Source organism: Aedes aegypti, chromosome 3 (assembly GCF_002204515.2).
Source record: "Aedes aegypti strain LVP_AGWG chromosome 3, AaegL5.0 Primary Assembly, whole genome shotgun sequence".
Taxonomy (NCBI): domain Eukaryota; kingdom Metazoa; phylum Arthropoda; class Insecta; order Diptera; family Culicidae; genus Aedes; species Aedes aegypti.
This window is the reverse complement of record NC_035109.1, coordinates 301,361,507-301,379,367: the sequence shown is the minus strand read 5'-3', so window position 1 is coordinate 301,379,367 and position 17,861 is coordinate 301,361,507. Positions and strand designations below refer to the sequence as shown.

Genomic DNA, 17,861 nt, shown 5'->3' with positions numbered 1-17,861 from the left:
AAACATGTCATCAAATAGCCCGGAAATTACAGTCATTTGGAATTCAATTTGAATGTCTTCCAATATATTTTATTCATTTCAATACGATTTATTCGTGCTATCCGGATTTTTAATCAAAGTGTTCAGAACACGAGACAGAAAGAATACGGTGTTCGGCATTTGAATCAAAATGTTGTTAAATACTTTTTTCTTCTTGCTTCGTTTAAGAAAATATTGAGTTATACAGTTATATTAGGGTCGCGTAACAAATCACAAAAGTTGATGAAGTCAAAAGAAATACATCAAGTTACAAATAGTCCATTCAGGGAACAAATAGTTGAGATCATAAATAAAATGTGGAATTTTACTTCATATATTGTAACATTGTTTATTAAACTTTAATGTAAATAAGTTTATCACATTGAAAACAAATAAAAACCGTAAAAAAATCAACACCCTTTTACTCCTTTACTCCAGCGATCTATCAACTCAGCAGCTTCCGCTTGATGACATCCATGAGACTGCGATCTCGCGGCACCGTTGCCTCATGCTGTTCCACTTCTTCCTGGTAGCGTAGCCGCGTTGGCACATCTTCTGGACCCCATTCAGGCAGCGGGTAGAACGATTTCTTCAGCGAACCCCACCACGAGTCAATCGTTTTCGAACTGCTACGTGTAGTGGCATACAATGCCCAACCGGGCAATTGGAGCACGGCCACAATGTAGATGAACCAGCCGAGAACTGTGCATTATTAAATGAAATGAATACTGTGACAACTGAAATTGAAATCTCACGAAATTCTTACCATTGTACCCTACAGGAACCACGAACGCTTCGTAATCGATGAAGCTCAACAGCAGGATGGCCACTGTCACCAACGGCGTTACAACCCCCCAACATATCCTCCAGAACAGGCTGGTTTCGATGCCAAGCATGAACTTGATATCCCTGCAGATACGGTCCACTCCGTATATCCACGCCAAGGTAGCAAGTTCCAGTACGGCAAATGTCAACGTAACATATTTCGCACCATAGTAATCCAAAATATCCAGTAAATGCATTCCACCGGGCGTCAAGTACACGATACCGAATGAAAATCCAGCTACGGCCACTGCTGACACAACCTGCCAGTTCTTCAGTTCAGGGCACTGATCCTTGATGGCCGTTACAATACTGGTCGTCACACCCAGATTGCTGCCCAACCCAACAATGAACAGCATGAGGAAGAAAAGCGCAGAGAACAGCTGCGGCAGCCAGTCAAACTTGGCGATTGCATCCGGATAGGTCATGAAGGTCAGTCCAGCGCCACTTTTGACCACAGCCTGGATGTCTTGCTGCTCGGTTACGTAAGCCAGATTTCCGATCACGCCGAATACAATACACCCGGCAATGATGGATGTGAAGGTGTCGAGCCAGGAAATTATTATGGCGTCCCTAGGGAGGGGTGGGAGAAAAAGAAGCGGCTTTAGTGATAATAGAATAGGTAATTATTCGGTAACGGAGGCAGTAACAACTATGTTGGCAACAATCAGTATCGGTAGGCAATTGTGGTTAGCTTTGACTCTCAAAGCAAATTGAAATGTTATCTGACTAGGAGCCATTAAACGGTAAGCTACTAATTAGTGGTGTGATTCGATTTCGTGGTTTGTTTAACAGGTACTACTTAGTTGATTAAGAACCTGCTGAGAAATTTTGCTGCGAGGAAATTGGATGACAAGACACTGACTGTATTTTAAATATTTAAGGCATGTACAAACTTTAAATGAATCCGATAGACATAATTAAGAAGATATTTGTTGAAATACTTGCTAGTAAATTCCCAATAATCGCAAATACTTACTTGTACACATTGTTGGAAAAGTTGTTGAACGACGCGTAGGCAATAATCCCGCCGAAGCAAACTGATAGCGAGAAAAAGCACTGCGTTACCGCTTCATACCAGACCTGAAATGCAAAATCAGATAGACAAGCTGGACTGGTTGCATACCCTCGGGGTGCACTGGTGGGTGTAAGTTGTCTAACGTACCGTAACGTTCAGCAGTTGATCCCACTGGGGCGTTAGGAAGAACATAATACCATTGAAGGCACCATCCAGCGTGCATGCGTGAACGAATAGAATCAAAATGATCACGTATGGGAAGATCGCTAGGAAGTACGAAGCTTTCCCCGAACTCTTTATCCCCTTGATTAGGATAGTTGCCACGCAGAGCCAGGCGAAGAGGAGACATAGCACTAGTTTCCAATCCGGTAGGCCAAGTCCTTCGTACAGAGAGGCGTTTTGGTGCATCACAGAGTTTCTTAAAAAATAAGGAATCAGTAACTTAGTAAACCAAACAACAATTTAGTTCAAGTAACTTACTGAAAGTAGAGTTCAGCGGAAGCCTTTGGTTTAATACTCGCATTGTTCACAATCTGTCCAACGAAATCGGAATCGACACAATTGGGCCACGAAGGATCACACTTGGCCCAGGGCAGGACGGCACTGAACGAGGCCACCAAGTAGCGGAAGGTGATCGCCAGTATCGGCGTGTAGTACGTCATGACGATGAACATGGCAATGGATTGACCCACTCCAATACCTCGCATGGCTGGACTGAGATCGTAGATTTTGACAACTCCCCGGCTTGAAAACTGTCCCATCACCATTTCCAGATAGTAGATGGGTCGTCCCACGAGGAACAACACCACCAAGTACGGTATCAGGAAGGCTCCGCCGCCGTTTTTGAGTGCAGTGTAGGGAAATTTCCACACATTTCCAAACCCAACCGAATAGGCTATGCAGGACAACATGAACTCTACATCTTTGCCCCATTTGTCCCGGACTGGAGAAGGTTTTTTGGCCACCGTTCCATTGCCATTTGTAGCTGCTGCATCCAACGAGTTGTTACTTTGGGCCTGCGAGATACAAAACATTAAAAAGGAGATTAGGAAAGAGCGTCGTGAATTGCACTACACTACATATAATGCGTTTTATTGCCGTTATCACAGTGTAATTGTTGAGGTAAGGCCATGCGCGTGATAACTCTTTGTTTCTCAAGATACATAATCTTCTTCTTTCTGGCGTTACGTCCCCACTGGGACAGAGCCTGCTTCTCAGATTAGTGTTCTTATGAGCACTTCCACAGTTATTAACTGAGAGTTTTTTTTGCCGATTGACCATTTTTGCATGTGTATATTGTGTGGCAGGTACGAAGATACTCTATGCCCTGGGAATCGAGAAAATTTCCTTTACGAAAAGATCCTCGACCAGCGGGATTCGAACCCACGACCCTCAGCATGGTCTTGCTGAATAGCTGCGCGTTTACCGCTACGGCTATCTGGGCCCCACAAGATACATAATAACGGATGCAATTTGAAGTGACATTTTCCTGCGCTACAACAATGTAAGGTACCGCGGGGCAAGTGGGAACGAAAAAGCGATAGTTCAAACAAATTGTTCAATAAAATTTTCAAATGTCAATATTTTTCAAATCCAACAATACAATCACGTTTTGGCAACATATTTGCTGGTGTGTGCATGAAACTAATCGAATAATTTCGAAATTGTGAAAACCTTGGAAGAAAGTTTTAGAATGAGCCAATGGACGCAGTTACCTCGCTAAGCGGGGCAAGTGGGACACATCCAGTTTCATGCGTCAGTCAACATCAGTAAGTCAACCATTACAATAAAAGGATTGTAAGTCAAAGATTTTTAATTTTAAGTACATATTTGATGTACATAAGGGATCAACCATAAAAAACGTTACGTTTTAGGAAGAAACCCTTCATTTAATAGGGTAACCAATATAATTTGGACCCCTATATATTTTGGACCCCCTTGGCCATTTTCCTGCAAATTTCCCAGTTTAAATCGAAAGACCAACTCAATTTGCATTCTATTTAGGAAGATAGGACTATTCCGCACTTGCATCAACCGTTTGTACAAAGAAAATGTGTTTATTTTATCTGAAATCAATTAAATTTAATCAGTGCATCCATGCAACCGTTACACCACGTTACACACAGAAATTGAAGCCGTCAGAAATTTTTCAGATGTAAACAAAAACTTTTATCAAATTTCTGGTCAAACAGCGAAGAATTTCTTCGGTTCTCCATTGTCGATCGATTGATTAGGCTATGGGCAAGCATATAATACATCCAGTGTCATGGACTTTGTCGCCAAACGATAAAAAAATGCCGGGGGTCCAAAATATATACTTTGAGGGTCCAAAATGTATTGGTGTGTCCAAAATAATGAAAAACAGTGCTTCACAATTCAATTATTTTCGACGTTTTTTGGATCCCACATGACCGTTTGGGCATTTTTATCTTGTAGAGGAAGTTTTTCTCTACATTTTGACATATTCTTTGACTTGGTTGCGCTGTGCAATTAATTAATTGGAACACAAAACTAAAATCACTTCCTTAGGGGGTCCAAAATACGACCGTTACCCTAGTACCGTTTTGATTTATATTACGGACAGCTTCAAATTCCGGACACTCTCGTTTGTATGGGAAACATTTCAAACGAAATGTTTCAATTTTCGCCGTCCAAAAGTTCTCATTTTCGAGGCTCGTTTTATAAGGTTTTTTTTCCATAAATATAATTGCAAATTTATAATACCCAACTACCTTAGACGTCTCTTAAGTGGTTGAACGATTTCAATTGATGATTTGACTGTACCATTAATGATTATCATGAGCTGTCCGTAATTCGAATCAAAGCGTCCGGAATATGAGGCAAAAGTGAGGGAGCGTCCGGAATAAGAATCATGAAAAGGCCACACGTTTTGATTTATTTAAAATTATTCAAGTTGCGGACGCGTATTCTTTACCCACCATCCCAAAGTTAAGGGCTTCCGACGCTCGATAACGCTAAAAAATCATACAGAATGATTTATTTTGTATGGTCCAAGCTGGGTTATACTTCCGACGCTCGATAACGCTAAAAAATCATACAGAATGATTTATTTTGTATGGTCCAAGCTGGGTTATACTTCACTGTGGCCTTAAGTGTCCGTAATATGAATCAAAACGGTATGTCACCTCACATTTAATATTAACTGAAAAATCCTCAATAAAAGCGTAAAGAGGAATTAAACATGTTCAAAATATATCATTTATAAGTTGTTAATTAAAATGTAGCGTCAAACAATAATTGACGAAATTATAAATATGTTTTGTTATTATTTATATGCATGGCAGAAAACCATCTTATGGGATGGAATTGTTTTCCATCACTACTTAATTTTGTAGAAATAACAAATAAAGTTCAAATAACATAAAAAAGTAATCGTTCTCATGACGCATTTCAAATTTCAGCTGTGTGTTTGTTCAATTTAGAAGTCGTGTTTCAAAAATAAAAAAGTAATTAAAAAATAAAGAATAATAACACTTTTCTTCTCCCTCGTATGCAATTACGTAATTTGAGGTTGATCTTTTTTGAAAAAAAAAATCATTTTTTTGAATGTTTTAGTGCTCTAGAGAGTAGCACAAATGTATGAAACGTGTACGAAAAGTTTTGATTCTGGTTTTTGTTTTGATAGGTCCCACTTACTCCAGGTACAAATATATTTTGGCGTAAGATAGACCATCAAAAATTTCATATAAAATGAAAACAAAATACTGGTTTATCGTTAGCAGCTTGTAATAGTACTAAAAATTATAGCTTACTGATGGAAACTCGATTTAAAACACATTTATTTTTTGCGAGTCAATGCAAGACGTGAAACGTGTCACAATTTGTCATGCAAATTGAAAATGGCGCTGAACTGACAACTGTTACATGAACCACATGGTAATAAAAATAACAATATGTTTATTACTAAATACATTCCTTGTCATTGTATCTTCAACTTTCTAGAAGAATACCCCCATGAAAAACTTTACCTAGTTGAGCTATGACGAAACGCCCCACTTACCCCGGATTCTCACTTGCCCTGGGGTACCTTATCTTACAAAATAAATTGCCTCGAAGAAGTACGGGATAGTTACCAAACGATTCTGTGGTGGGGTATTGTGCGTAAAGACGTTTGTCATAATAGGAATATCTTCTTCTTAAAAGACAATTTACACCGTCTTCAGCCATAGGCTGCAAAGACTGAACATAATTAACATTAGACAACGGACACACGGAACGACCAGTGGACCAGTGAAGAATTTTTCGTTTTACGAAAAATTTTCTCCGACTGGGGCGGGAATCGAACCCACACTCCGTAGCACAATACGCCTAAACGACTGACGCCGCTAACCGCACGGCTATAAAGCCCACTTCTTGGCATTAACGTTTTTACGGTCATCGGAGAAGAAAAGGAATGTCAGTGTGACATCCATTGTAACTAAAGACCGAGTATACCTCTGCATCTTCAGGGTTATCACGTAAAGAAGTTTTTGTTTGTGGGAAGAATACAGAAGCTACACATTTTGGATTCACCTTGGTAAGTGGTGCGATTCATGTAATCTCAATTTAAAGTCATCTATCTATATCTATCAAAATATGTCAACACCTATGGCAACGAACCATTCAAAGATTTTGTAAATTCAAGAACAGACATGTGTGTAGTGTTCTCATGTTACGGTCTTTAGGTGAAGAAAGCAATATTTGTGAATCCATTGTTATTAGATACCGAGTATGCATTTCCATGATTATCACAGGAAAAGGCTAGTATCAAGTCAGTATCTAAAGAAAACATCAATACTATTAGTATCAAAACTTTTAAAGTTCTTGTATAATTACAAAAAAAGGTATGTTTATTTTAATCTGCTATGAAAAACATAAATTAGAATATATCGACACTTGGAGTGTCAAACAAATCAATGTTTTTTTTAATAAATACAAAACCGTAACATCAAACACGTTGTCACAAAAAAATCTGTGTTCACATATATAACTTTTTTTTAAAATAGAAGCTTGAAACGAGCTCACCAATTGATAATCCATCGTTGATACGGCAGTTGTCAATCACTTTCAATTTCGTCACCAGTACTGCCTAGTAAAACGCAAAAATCGAAGAAAAAAGGCACTGGGTTAAAAAAATAACCACTTGCTCTACATCTTCTTCAAGAAATCATTAACAGATTCTTCAATGAAACGCTTCAGTGGCTTCTCCACAGATTACTTCAGAAATACACTCAAGGACTCCTCCAGCAATCCAAAAAAAAACTTCCAGAGCTAACTTTATCAATTTTTAAAGAGATTCGTCTGAAGAATACTCTGATCATTTCTTTAAATATTCTTCTGGTTATTTGTACACCTATTTCACTAGTTGTTACCCCAAAATTTTTGCATGCTACCAATTTGTACAAACAATTGTAACGTAGATTGAAGAACACTAACACACTAATAGAATGTAAACTCAAACCCGACGCCGACACGAATGCACCCTTCTGGTGTAAAGTGTCGTAAATACAAAAAAAGAAAGTACAGAGCTATTCATACGTTTTTTACAGGGAAACTTACAAAGAATTACTTAAGTAAGATTGTCACATTTACGATTTCAGAGATTTGTAAAACCAACCGTAATGCGTTGAGCGGCCTTAGCAAACGCCTTTTTTCGAGCTCTATGGGAGCAGAAGAGTCCATCGAAATCACTGGGATTGACCCATATACTCAGCCTATCATGAAGCCAATGACCTGTAGATTACTTTAAATAATATCAGTATATTAAGTTTAATCTCTTCTAGATTTTATGAAGAAAACATCTCCATAATGACCCCATAATGGCCTTCGGGAATAACGTCTCCGAAAAATTGTGATTTGCCTATCTCAGTACAACAATTATTTGCAATTCTATTTTGTGTTATAATATAGTTGTATGAAAAAAGGTACATGGACATAGATTCCCCATATTTTCTTGTCCGAATAATTTACGGACACCCTGTGGGCTGCACATTAAGCTGGCCCATCTTTATGTAGAAAAAGTCTCAATTTACGCTCCTTAAATCTTCCTGAAAACTTCTTGAAGCATTCGCTACAAGAATTCCAACACCGTAAAGTTCCAGTAATTCTTCAAACCATTTTCACATTGATTTCTTTACAAGTTTACTCGTGGACTCCATCAAGACATGCTCCAGAAATTTCTCTAGAGACTATTCCCAAGTAACATTGGTAGCTGAACAACGGCGTATTCAACTGAAACGTGGTTTACACAGCCGTAAAATCCTCCAGTAATTTCAACACCCTGGGTCATTATTTCAGAATTAGTTTACCCGACAAATCTGTTTTATGGCAAAGTGGGTGAAGTTCTTCGATTCTTCGATACACACTAACACGTCGGAACATTCCATGAATCAATCTGTTAAAGAATCAAGAAAACCCCGTTTTGCGACATACGAATACCATTCCATTTTTATTTATACAGAAATAGCTGATATAAAAATAAATTATGTCAGCGAGTTTTTTATGAATTCCAAGATTTCGAATAAAAAAATCAGAGATGTTAATCAATTCGCCATTAGTTTAGCTTTAGCTTAGCTTAGACTGACTACGCATATCAATGGTTGCTATTCCGTGATTGGCCGAAGTCAGTGAAAATGCACAAAGAATCAACTAGAAGATCGGCTGGGATTGGCCATAATCTTCTTCAGTGTGCATAATTCAGTGCCTCTATTTATACAAGGTCAATAACGGCGCCGGCCACGTCCTTGCAGTCAGGTGGGATTGGGGGAAGGAATGTTAGTGTGTAACCTTTGCTATTTTGAGACCGTATTTGCCTCTGCATCTCCACAAAGGTTACTGGGAGGGATGTTTGTTAATGGGGAGGATCGTTGGGTCTCAGGATTCACTTTGATAAGCGATTAAACCATGATAAATAATTATTTATGAGATATAAAATATTTTCATTTAATATGAACAATTTCTATGTAGAGGAAAATTATGCCGACACTTGAGGTGACTAACCATTCAAAGTTTGTTGAACAAATACCTAAATGGAACATTCCTAACACTCTTATTTTTATGCCGACACTTATAGTGGCGAACCATCCAAAAGTTGTTGAATAAAATGAACCCTTCACAAGTCTACACTTGTAGTGTTGAACCATTCAAAGCTTTTGAATTACAAAAATAAAGGTAAAAGGAAAGGGGTGTTTTGAAAAAAATGCTAAACATAAATAATTCATGAATCAGAGTTTATGTCGACACTCACAGTGACGAACCATTCATAGTTTGTTGAAAAATCATATTTACGTCCCACCGTTGTAACGATTAAATGTGCAGTCATACACATTTTATAGATTTGAAATAGTAGCATGGAACGAGCTCACCAATTGATCCTTCATCCTTGATTTAGCAGCCATAATTCACTTTCAGCTTCACTCGTTTGCTCGGCTATATAAAAGCACTCAGAAAAAATAGGCGCGCGACCCGAGAGGGAAAAAAACTGACGACTCAAGCGTCAAGCTCGAAAGATCAAAAAGAACTCCAGAGAGATTAAACAATTCGCCATGGATAAAAGCAGAAATCCAATGAAGTACGTTTAGGCTTTCACACCAGATAATTAAAAAAAATCAGTTATTCAACCCAACTACAGTAGAATTGTCCGAAAATTTCTCAAGTAATTTCCTACAAAAAATACATTTATTTTTATTTTATCTTTATTAGAGAGATTTTCACTCAGAACCTAGTTCATCTCTGTAAAAAAAATACATTGATTCTTAAAAGGCTCATTTAAAAAAATCTTTTGTTTTACTAAAATCTTACAAAAATGCATGCATGTTAGGCTCTCGTTTAGTGTATACTAATTATTCCAGAAATATTCCTAGAAATTCATCCAAGACTACCATAAGTCTAGAAGTTCCTTGACCCTCAAAACAAAATTCGTAGGAATTACTTAAAAATTTCTATGGAACAGTGTCCGATTTTTTTCAGGAATTCCTCTAGTAATTTTTGGAAATTTGTCTTGATCAATCCCAGGTGGTATTCCAGAAGAAAACCACAAAAAAGTACGGTGATTTTAAAGGTTAAAACTAATATTTTCAATACATTTGAATACCTGTATATCTTGTTGAACTGTACAACAAGTGATCATACTGTGCAGAAGTTTAAAATATTTCAGTGAAAATCACTGTTCAAAGTCGTGTGTTCGAAAAATGAGTCATATTTGGAATATGAGACAAATCGTTATATGGAGATATCTCAGAGAAAAAAAAACTAGAATAATTCACTAATATATTTCTTGAAAAAAATCTAGAGTAATTTCTTGAGAGTTAAATAAATTATTGTTTGAGTTCTTGAAGAAGTTCTGAATTTCTGAATTATTGAAACGTCTGATTTGAAAATGGTCTTCGACATCAGAGTTCATAATATCCTTTGAACGCACGGCGTAACAAAAATGTTTTCCGTGTCTCAAGGATCAAATTCTGTGTTTCTAGTAGATTTGAGCTTGCTGAATCTGGTGCGGTTCTCAGAAATGTTTTAGCACGTCACACTTTTAGCTACAGATCGCCAATGCTGTATAAAACACTAGTTTTATTGATGTTAACATGGAATTTAAAGTATGTTTAACAAACTTTTTGTGATCAAAGCAAGCAAAATAAGACTATAACATTAATTTCAGATAAAATTTGGTTGAAATGGCATGATTAAATTTGTTTGTTTGGAGCAAGGAAAAGCCCATTTGAGCTAAGCAATATTGAGCTCTTTCTCAAATGGGTGCAAAACCTCCTCTTTTCGTATAAACAGCATATTACATTTGTTTCCAATTGATGCAAAGATTACCTAAATCTACTTAATAACTATGACTATAAAGACCTTGCATACCTAGATTTCACTTGAAATGTTCCAAAATTTCTCGTTCAAAAGTTCCCAACTTTCGACTTGTTTTAATAAGCATTTTCCATAGCAATCCATGAAAAATGATTAAACGCAATCATTTTTGACGTTCTTCTAACGCCCCCAGCCGTTCAATGTGTAATTTTACTATTTTAATTTTGGTTTTCGTGAGCTGTCCAGAATTCAAAGCAAAATGACCGTAATTTGAAGCAAAAGTGAGTTAGCGTCCGCAATAAGAATCAAGGTGAAAACAATAATTTCTATTTATTTTTTTGGTTATTCGAGCTACAAAATCATCATTCAAAAATTAAGTGTGTTTGAAGCTTAATAAAGCAGAGGTATCATACAGAATGTGTTAATGTATGTGCTTTTTGGTCAGTTTTACTTAACCGTGGCCTTAAGTGTCCGTAATATGAATCAAAACGGTATTAGTTTTTTTTTTAATTCCATTTGACCAAGGTCCAATATTGTTCGATAGGGCGGATTTCTGGATTGCTGGGAGGGTTACGGTCTTTGAGTACCGAAACCATGTTGTTCGCATCATACCTCTCGGTTGTCTTTTCCCCATAGTGGCAGCTCGCCAAGCCTGGCCATAACAGCACAGGTCTGTTATGTTGCTTCAGAAATTGTAGCAGCTGCTTTTTGAGGCACTTCCAGACGCAGATCTCTTGATTGATGGTCCCCGTAGTGTAGAAAACATCACTTTTTTGACCACACGTGCATATTGCATGCCGAACGAGGCACGCTATGTCTAAACCAGCAGATTATGCAAATCGAATGTACCTCGTAGCAGGTAATTTGAACTCCTCCCCTATTCATACTATGAGTACCCATTCTAACTGTTTCAAATCAAATGGAAAAACAAAACTCTACCGCCATAGGAAACTTCTACTCCGCCTTTTCAGCTACCGAAAATTCTAACGTAAAATCCTCAAATGTACCCACTTCAAGTGATATGTCTGCCTCTGATTTTAATTTTCTAACTGAACAATTGAATCTAATGATTGATGCAATGTTCAAAGCCACCACTATGACTGAAGCAGTCCAAGTAGGTGTAAAATTTACAAATCAAATTGTTATTGGATTACGTTTTTCTAATAATTTAAATAAATAATAATTTAAATATTTTAAATTGGAATGCTCGTTCTTTGAGTGGTAAAAGGACGAGCTGTTTATTTTTCCTACAGCTAATAACGTGCATATGGCAGTTATTACTGAAACATATTTAAAACCTGGACCCAAACTAAAAAAAAATCCTAAAATTTTTGCTTAATTTGCTTCAAACTGACTTGCGAAAATTAACTCGCAATAAGTCAATTTTTTTGTCATTGGTGACTTTAATGCCAAACATCGGTCATGGAATAATTCACAAAGTAAATCAAACGGCAGAATTTTATTTGATGAGTGCTCTTCAGGATATTTCTCAATTCAATACCCTGATAGCCCTACATGTTTTTCCTCTTCTAGAAACCCTTCTACGATTGACTTGGTCTTAACCAACTCTAGTCATCTCTGTAGCCAATTAGTTACTCATGCTGATTTTTATTCTGAGCATGTCCCTGTTACATTTCAAATATCCCATGAAGCGATTCTGAGTCTAGTCTTTTAATTATTTTCGAGCCAACTGGAATATATATCAGTTTCTAAAGAAATGTTAACATCAAGATTAGAGTCCATATTCTAATCTTGATGTTAACATTTCTTTAGAAACTAAACTTGATATTGACAATGCTCTTGAAACTTTAACAAATTCCATTGTTGAAGCCAGGAGCATTGCAATTCCCAAATTTGAAGTAAAATTTGAATCCGTGATTATAGACGATGATCTTATATTCTTGATCCTTCTTCAAAACGTAAAGAGAAGGCAATTTCAACGCACTCGCGATCCTGCTATGGAAATTATATGGCAGGATTTGCAGAAAGAAATCAAGAAACGTTTTTTTCAATTAAGAAACAAACATTTTGAAAATAAAAAAATCTCAATTGGACCCTGGATCTAAACCTTTTTGGAAATTATCTACCGGCATTGAAAGAGAAAACAAATTTTTACTAACAAATTGCGAAAAAGCTCAAAAACTTGCTCAACAAACTCAAGCGTGCACAATTTCAATTTAGAATAGGCTGACCATAAGCTAAAAGGATAAAAACGGGACAATTTTAAAAGTTAGAAATAGCGTTCTTTTTTAAGTTTTTTTCTTTTACAAAAACATGTTTATTTGGTGTTGGTAGAATTATTCTATATTTTCGTAATGATGACCAATCATGAGCTAAAGTAGGTTTTTTGAGTGTGTTGAGATTATTGAACTCCTGAGCTATTATGCAAATGTTGAATTTGATTTCAGAATCCTGATTACATGCCATTTGTAAACTTAAATTAGAATGAAAACATCATCCAGGCTGGTTCAGACAACTTCGTATTCAACCTTCGCAATTCGTAACAAATTATGCACACTAATTTCGATGACAATCTTACTAAATCTTTGAATTCTGGTGGAACCTTTGGAAATCCAAACCTTTGCGATTCTTGCATGAACCTTTTGAATATTTGTAGCAGTGTTCGGAATTTGTAAGAGTAATCCCGAAGACTCCCTAAGGAGTCCTGGGATTTGGAATCCCATAAATTCAAGCTATTTTGCGTTCTAGAAATCCAACTGAAATCTTGAAATTTGTATAGGAATTCCACAAACTATCTTTGAATTTCTAAAGATTCCAACCATCGCCTCATAATGTTTAATCCTGGAAAAATTCCAGCGATATTATCAACATTGCCGAAATGCTACCAGAATACAACCTTAATATGTAGAATCCCAAATATATTATCGACTAGTGGTCCCAGAAAACTTCGTCTTGATATCGAGTAGAATGTCGAAAAATGGTATTCAATCTCCCATATAAAATGACAGATTATATTTCTCCCGTTTTTACGACCATTCCGTAGACTTTCATAAACTTTGTCTACGCACTAACACGTCAGAGTCCTGAATAAACGCAACAGTAAAAGTATTACGCAAATCCAATGACCAGTTTCCAGGTTGTACCGTAATATTGCCGTGATATTAAAAATCCAAACTGAGAACTTATACGAAAAAATCGTTAAATTCATGTGATTGCAAAACGGAAAATCTACATCAGTTGCCGTTTCTGTGCTATATGTTTGTAGTTAAAGCTCATGTTCGTAAGAGGTGGAAAAATTGGATAAAAATTGAGAATAGATTTGATTGCTGGACTTATCTAAATAATTGATTTTTCCAAGTTTAAGGGACAAGCTTTAAATTAAGGCCAAATTTCAAAATATTTACAATTTTATTAAAACATTTCAATATTTTTTTCTGATGAATCGGGATTATTAGGGTTTTAAATGACAACTAATCAAATGAGATCCATGTTTTTTGAAAACTTGGTCAAAAATTTGCATTAATGTGAGTATGAATTATTTTTCGTAGCTTTGTTCATGCAAACTTTAACTCAATTGATAAGTTCTTCACAAGAGCATAAAAAGGTAACCATTAATTAAGGCATTTGTTAATTACCAATCAAGTTTGACTCTGAATGAATAACTGTAAACCACTAAAATAAAACATGAATATGACAAAAACTCGCAAATAATTTGAATCTTTTTACTTTACTGCTGGTTTTGAACTGATTTTATTGTGGATAATATCCTCAGTTCCAAAAATACGGGACAATTTGAGTATTTCCAATGAAACAACGGGACATCTCGTCAATGGGGTGAAAACGGTACTGTCCCGTGAAATACGGTAGGGGGATTAGGGGCATAATGAACATACGGGGCGAAATAGACACCCTCTCAATATCTGATAATACACATATTTCATCAAAAGTTCATTCACTGCATGAAATCTGTAATGCATTTGAAATGCTTGACGGTAAAAAATAACATTTTTTGCTTCAATTGTTCTTTAAAATTTGAATTAAAATTTTTCTCAGTTTCAAATTGGCATATAAGCAAGACCGTGGAAGAATCTAATTTTTGAGCAAAGTAACGAATTCAGAAAGGTTCTTTTTAGCTATAATGATTGAGGGAGAGTCCTTTTGCATATCGGAATGATTGACAGTCATTGAATATGTTGGAATAACTAAATTTCATACAGGTGTTCATTTCGCCCCGATACCTTTTTACCAGCCTTGTTTTCGACCCAATTTTCTATCTCGCTTTTCTGACATATGATATGATTTTTATCACTATGAATGAATGTGGCACGTCGTACTAACATCAAACTTGAAAACTAGCCGGGGGTAAATTAAAAACATTGCCATTTAAGGGTCTTAAAACGAACATTTGCTTAACGTGTCCATTATGCCCCTAATTCCCCTACGTATGGTCAGCCTAATTTAGGACTTACTAGTCCATTTGAAAATCAAGTTACTCAGGATTTCGAAAACATACTCATTCAAGAGAACGTTTTTAAAAATTCCTCGGAGACTGATTTTGAAGAAGTGAGAATTATTATTGAAAAATTCAAAAATATGAACCATCGGCGTTGATGGAGTTTTCAACATTCTCATCATGAAACATCCAGAAAGTAGCTTATCATTCTTTGTTGATATAATCAACAAATGTTTTCAGTTGGCATATTTTCCTGACAAATGGAAAAATGCTAAGGTTGTTCCAATTTTAAAACCAGACAAAAATCCTGCAGAAGCTTCTAGCTATGGTCCAATAAGTTTGCTTTCCTCCATCAGTAAACTTTTTGAAAAGGTCATTTTGATTAGAATGATGGCCCACATCAACGAAAATTTAATTTTTGCCAATGAACAGTTCGGATTCCGTCATGTACATTCGACCACTCATCAACTTTTACATGTAACAAATTTGATTTGTTCCAACAAATCTGAAGGCTATTCTACTGGTCTTGCTTTTCTAGACATAGAAAAAGCATTTGACAGTGTTTGGCATGATGGTTTGATTGTAAAATAAAAAAAACTTTAATTTTCCAACATACATTGTTAGAATAATTCAAAGTTATCTGTCAAATCGTACACTTCAGGTTAATTATCAGAACTCCAGGTCTGAAAGACTTCCTGTAAGAGCTGGTGTTCCTCAAGGCAGCATTTCGGGACCAACATTTTACAATATTTTCACATCTGACTTACCTGAGTTACCTCAGGGATGTCAAAAATCCTTGTTTGCGGATGACACAGGCCTCTCCGCCAAAGGACGAAGCCTAAGTGATATCTGTAGTCGATTGCAAAAAAGTTTGGATATATTTTCTTCATACTTGCAAAAATGGAAGATTTCTCCTAATGCTTCCAAAACTCAACTAATAATATTCCCACATAAACCAAAAGCTTTTTATTTGAAACTTTCAAGTAGACATGTTGTCACGATGAGAGGGGTTCCAATAAATTGGTCAGATGAAGTTAAGTATCTAAGGCTCAAGCGAGATAAAAAAAATACTTCCAAAAATCACAATGAAGGCATTCAAGCCAAATGTAACAAACAAGTAAAATGTCTTCATCACCTTATTAATAGAAAATCGAAACTTTGTCTTAAGAACAAGCTATTGATCTTCAAACAAATTTTCAGGCCAGCCACATTGTATGCTTTACTTATATGAACTAGCTGTTGTAATACCAGGAAGAAAGAAACTCTGCAGAGGATTCAAAATCAAATTTTGCAAATGATTCAGCTTTCTCTCTCTCTCTGGTATAGCATTTACTAACGAGTTAGAATCTATATCGTAGGCATGATGATACTTGATGCCTAGGGATGTCAGGAAAATTTCAACTATGAAAAGCTGCTGGACCGTCCAGTAAATGAACCCAGACGCTCTCTCAATGGCTTCGCTTGATAACCACTGAGTTACCGCTAGACTAAGAAAGTCTCCACCCCCACATATGTTTTGCGTCTTAGCATACTATTCACTCATTGTTTAGCAATCAATCACTATTATAATTGCTCTCAACTGACAATGCCGGCATTGTCAACCACTCGACGCACATTCTATTTGCAATAATTTATTGCGAACAACCGGATCAAAACAGAACACGCCGACAGACGTCCAGATATTGGAAACACGTTTTAGTCGTTTGGATTTGCCAAGAGTAAAACTGCACGTGCCGCTACTTTCCCCAAGCAGCTTGGGAATACCCGCGAAACATGCTAGGGATTTACTTTTTGAAACCGGTCGACCAGCAGTTAACGATTTTTCAGCTATTTCTTAGGCTTGGTTGGCAATATTGCAAAAAAAACTGTAACTGCTTTTTTGAGTATCACTTTTGATACAGAACTTACCACAGCACTGAGATCGATTTGAGAATCCGCAACGTACGTTCGATTATCCATAGCAAATTTTGACTTGGATAAATTTGCTTTGGAACACAACTTTCTTGCTGATGAGATCTGTTGAATAATTTAATCACACATCCGCACACATGGGCACTTGTCGAACAACTGATCTCTGCAATCCCAAGTTGAACGATTAAGTTTATAGCACTAGCCAGTAGTCTGAACCGTGCTGTTGCCATTTATGGCAATAAGAAAAAAATGCAGTGCAAAATTAAACTATTTCAATGTGTTTCTTGAGATCCCCAAGAAATGGGCTTCAACGAGAACATGTCTCACTTCCAAGAAAAATGCTAGGTTATGAATTCACCTCGGTCTCTGTTCAAATCTACTCCAGAACCGTTTTGTGCGGATTCCTCTCCAGACGGTCTATCAAATCAAACCAACGCTTTCATTCATTGCACTGGTTGATAAGATCTGACGATGGTTTGCAAATAAACTGTCTTGTGTTGTCTCGCGGTGCATCAAGAAAACTGTCTACAGGTCATCAGCACGCCTCCGTACGGTAGGTACGCAATACTATGTGGATAAGTGAATGAGCACGCCCTCGAGAAGTGATCCGTAAGGTTTCTCAAGCTCCCACCCACTAATGGTAATCGAGGTTCGGGAGAATTAAATGATGCAGCCAGGAATACTCTCGCTTCTAGCGTGCTTTCCAGTCGGTGTAATATGGATTAGGAATTTTCAATCGTGGCGATGCATCGCAATCATGATTCAGGAAATATGAATGAACAAATCTGTCAGTGTGATGATGACTTGCACTTGGCAGATTTATTAGATCGATCACGGAAAAATGATGACGCAGTGAAAATAAAACTCGAGAAG

At 36.8% G+C, this 17,861-nt stretch overlaps 1 protein-coding gene across 1 annotated transcript; it reads right to left on the bottom strand.

Moving 5' to 3' along the window:
• Positions 1 to 341: 341 nt before the first annotated feature.
• LOC5578664 (sodium-dependent nutrient amino acid transporter 1) lies at positions 342 to 17,164 on the bottom strand. Its single transcript, XM_021851370.1, has 6 exons — positions 16,986 to 17,164; positions 2,339 to 2,874; positions 2,006 to 2,276; positions 1,820 to 1,923; positions 785 to 1,413; positions 342 to 720 (listed from the first exon to the last, which is right to left on the bottom strand). The coding sequence occupies exons 1-6, from the start codon at positions 17,034 to 17,036 to the stop codon at positions 464 to 466; spliced, it is 1,848 nt and encodes a 615-aa protein (XP_021707062.1). The 5' UTR covers positions 17,037 to 17,164; the 3' UTR covers positions 342 to 463.
• Positions 17,165 to 17,861: the final 697 nt, after the last annotated feature.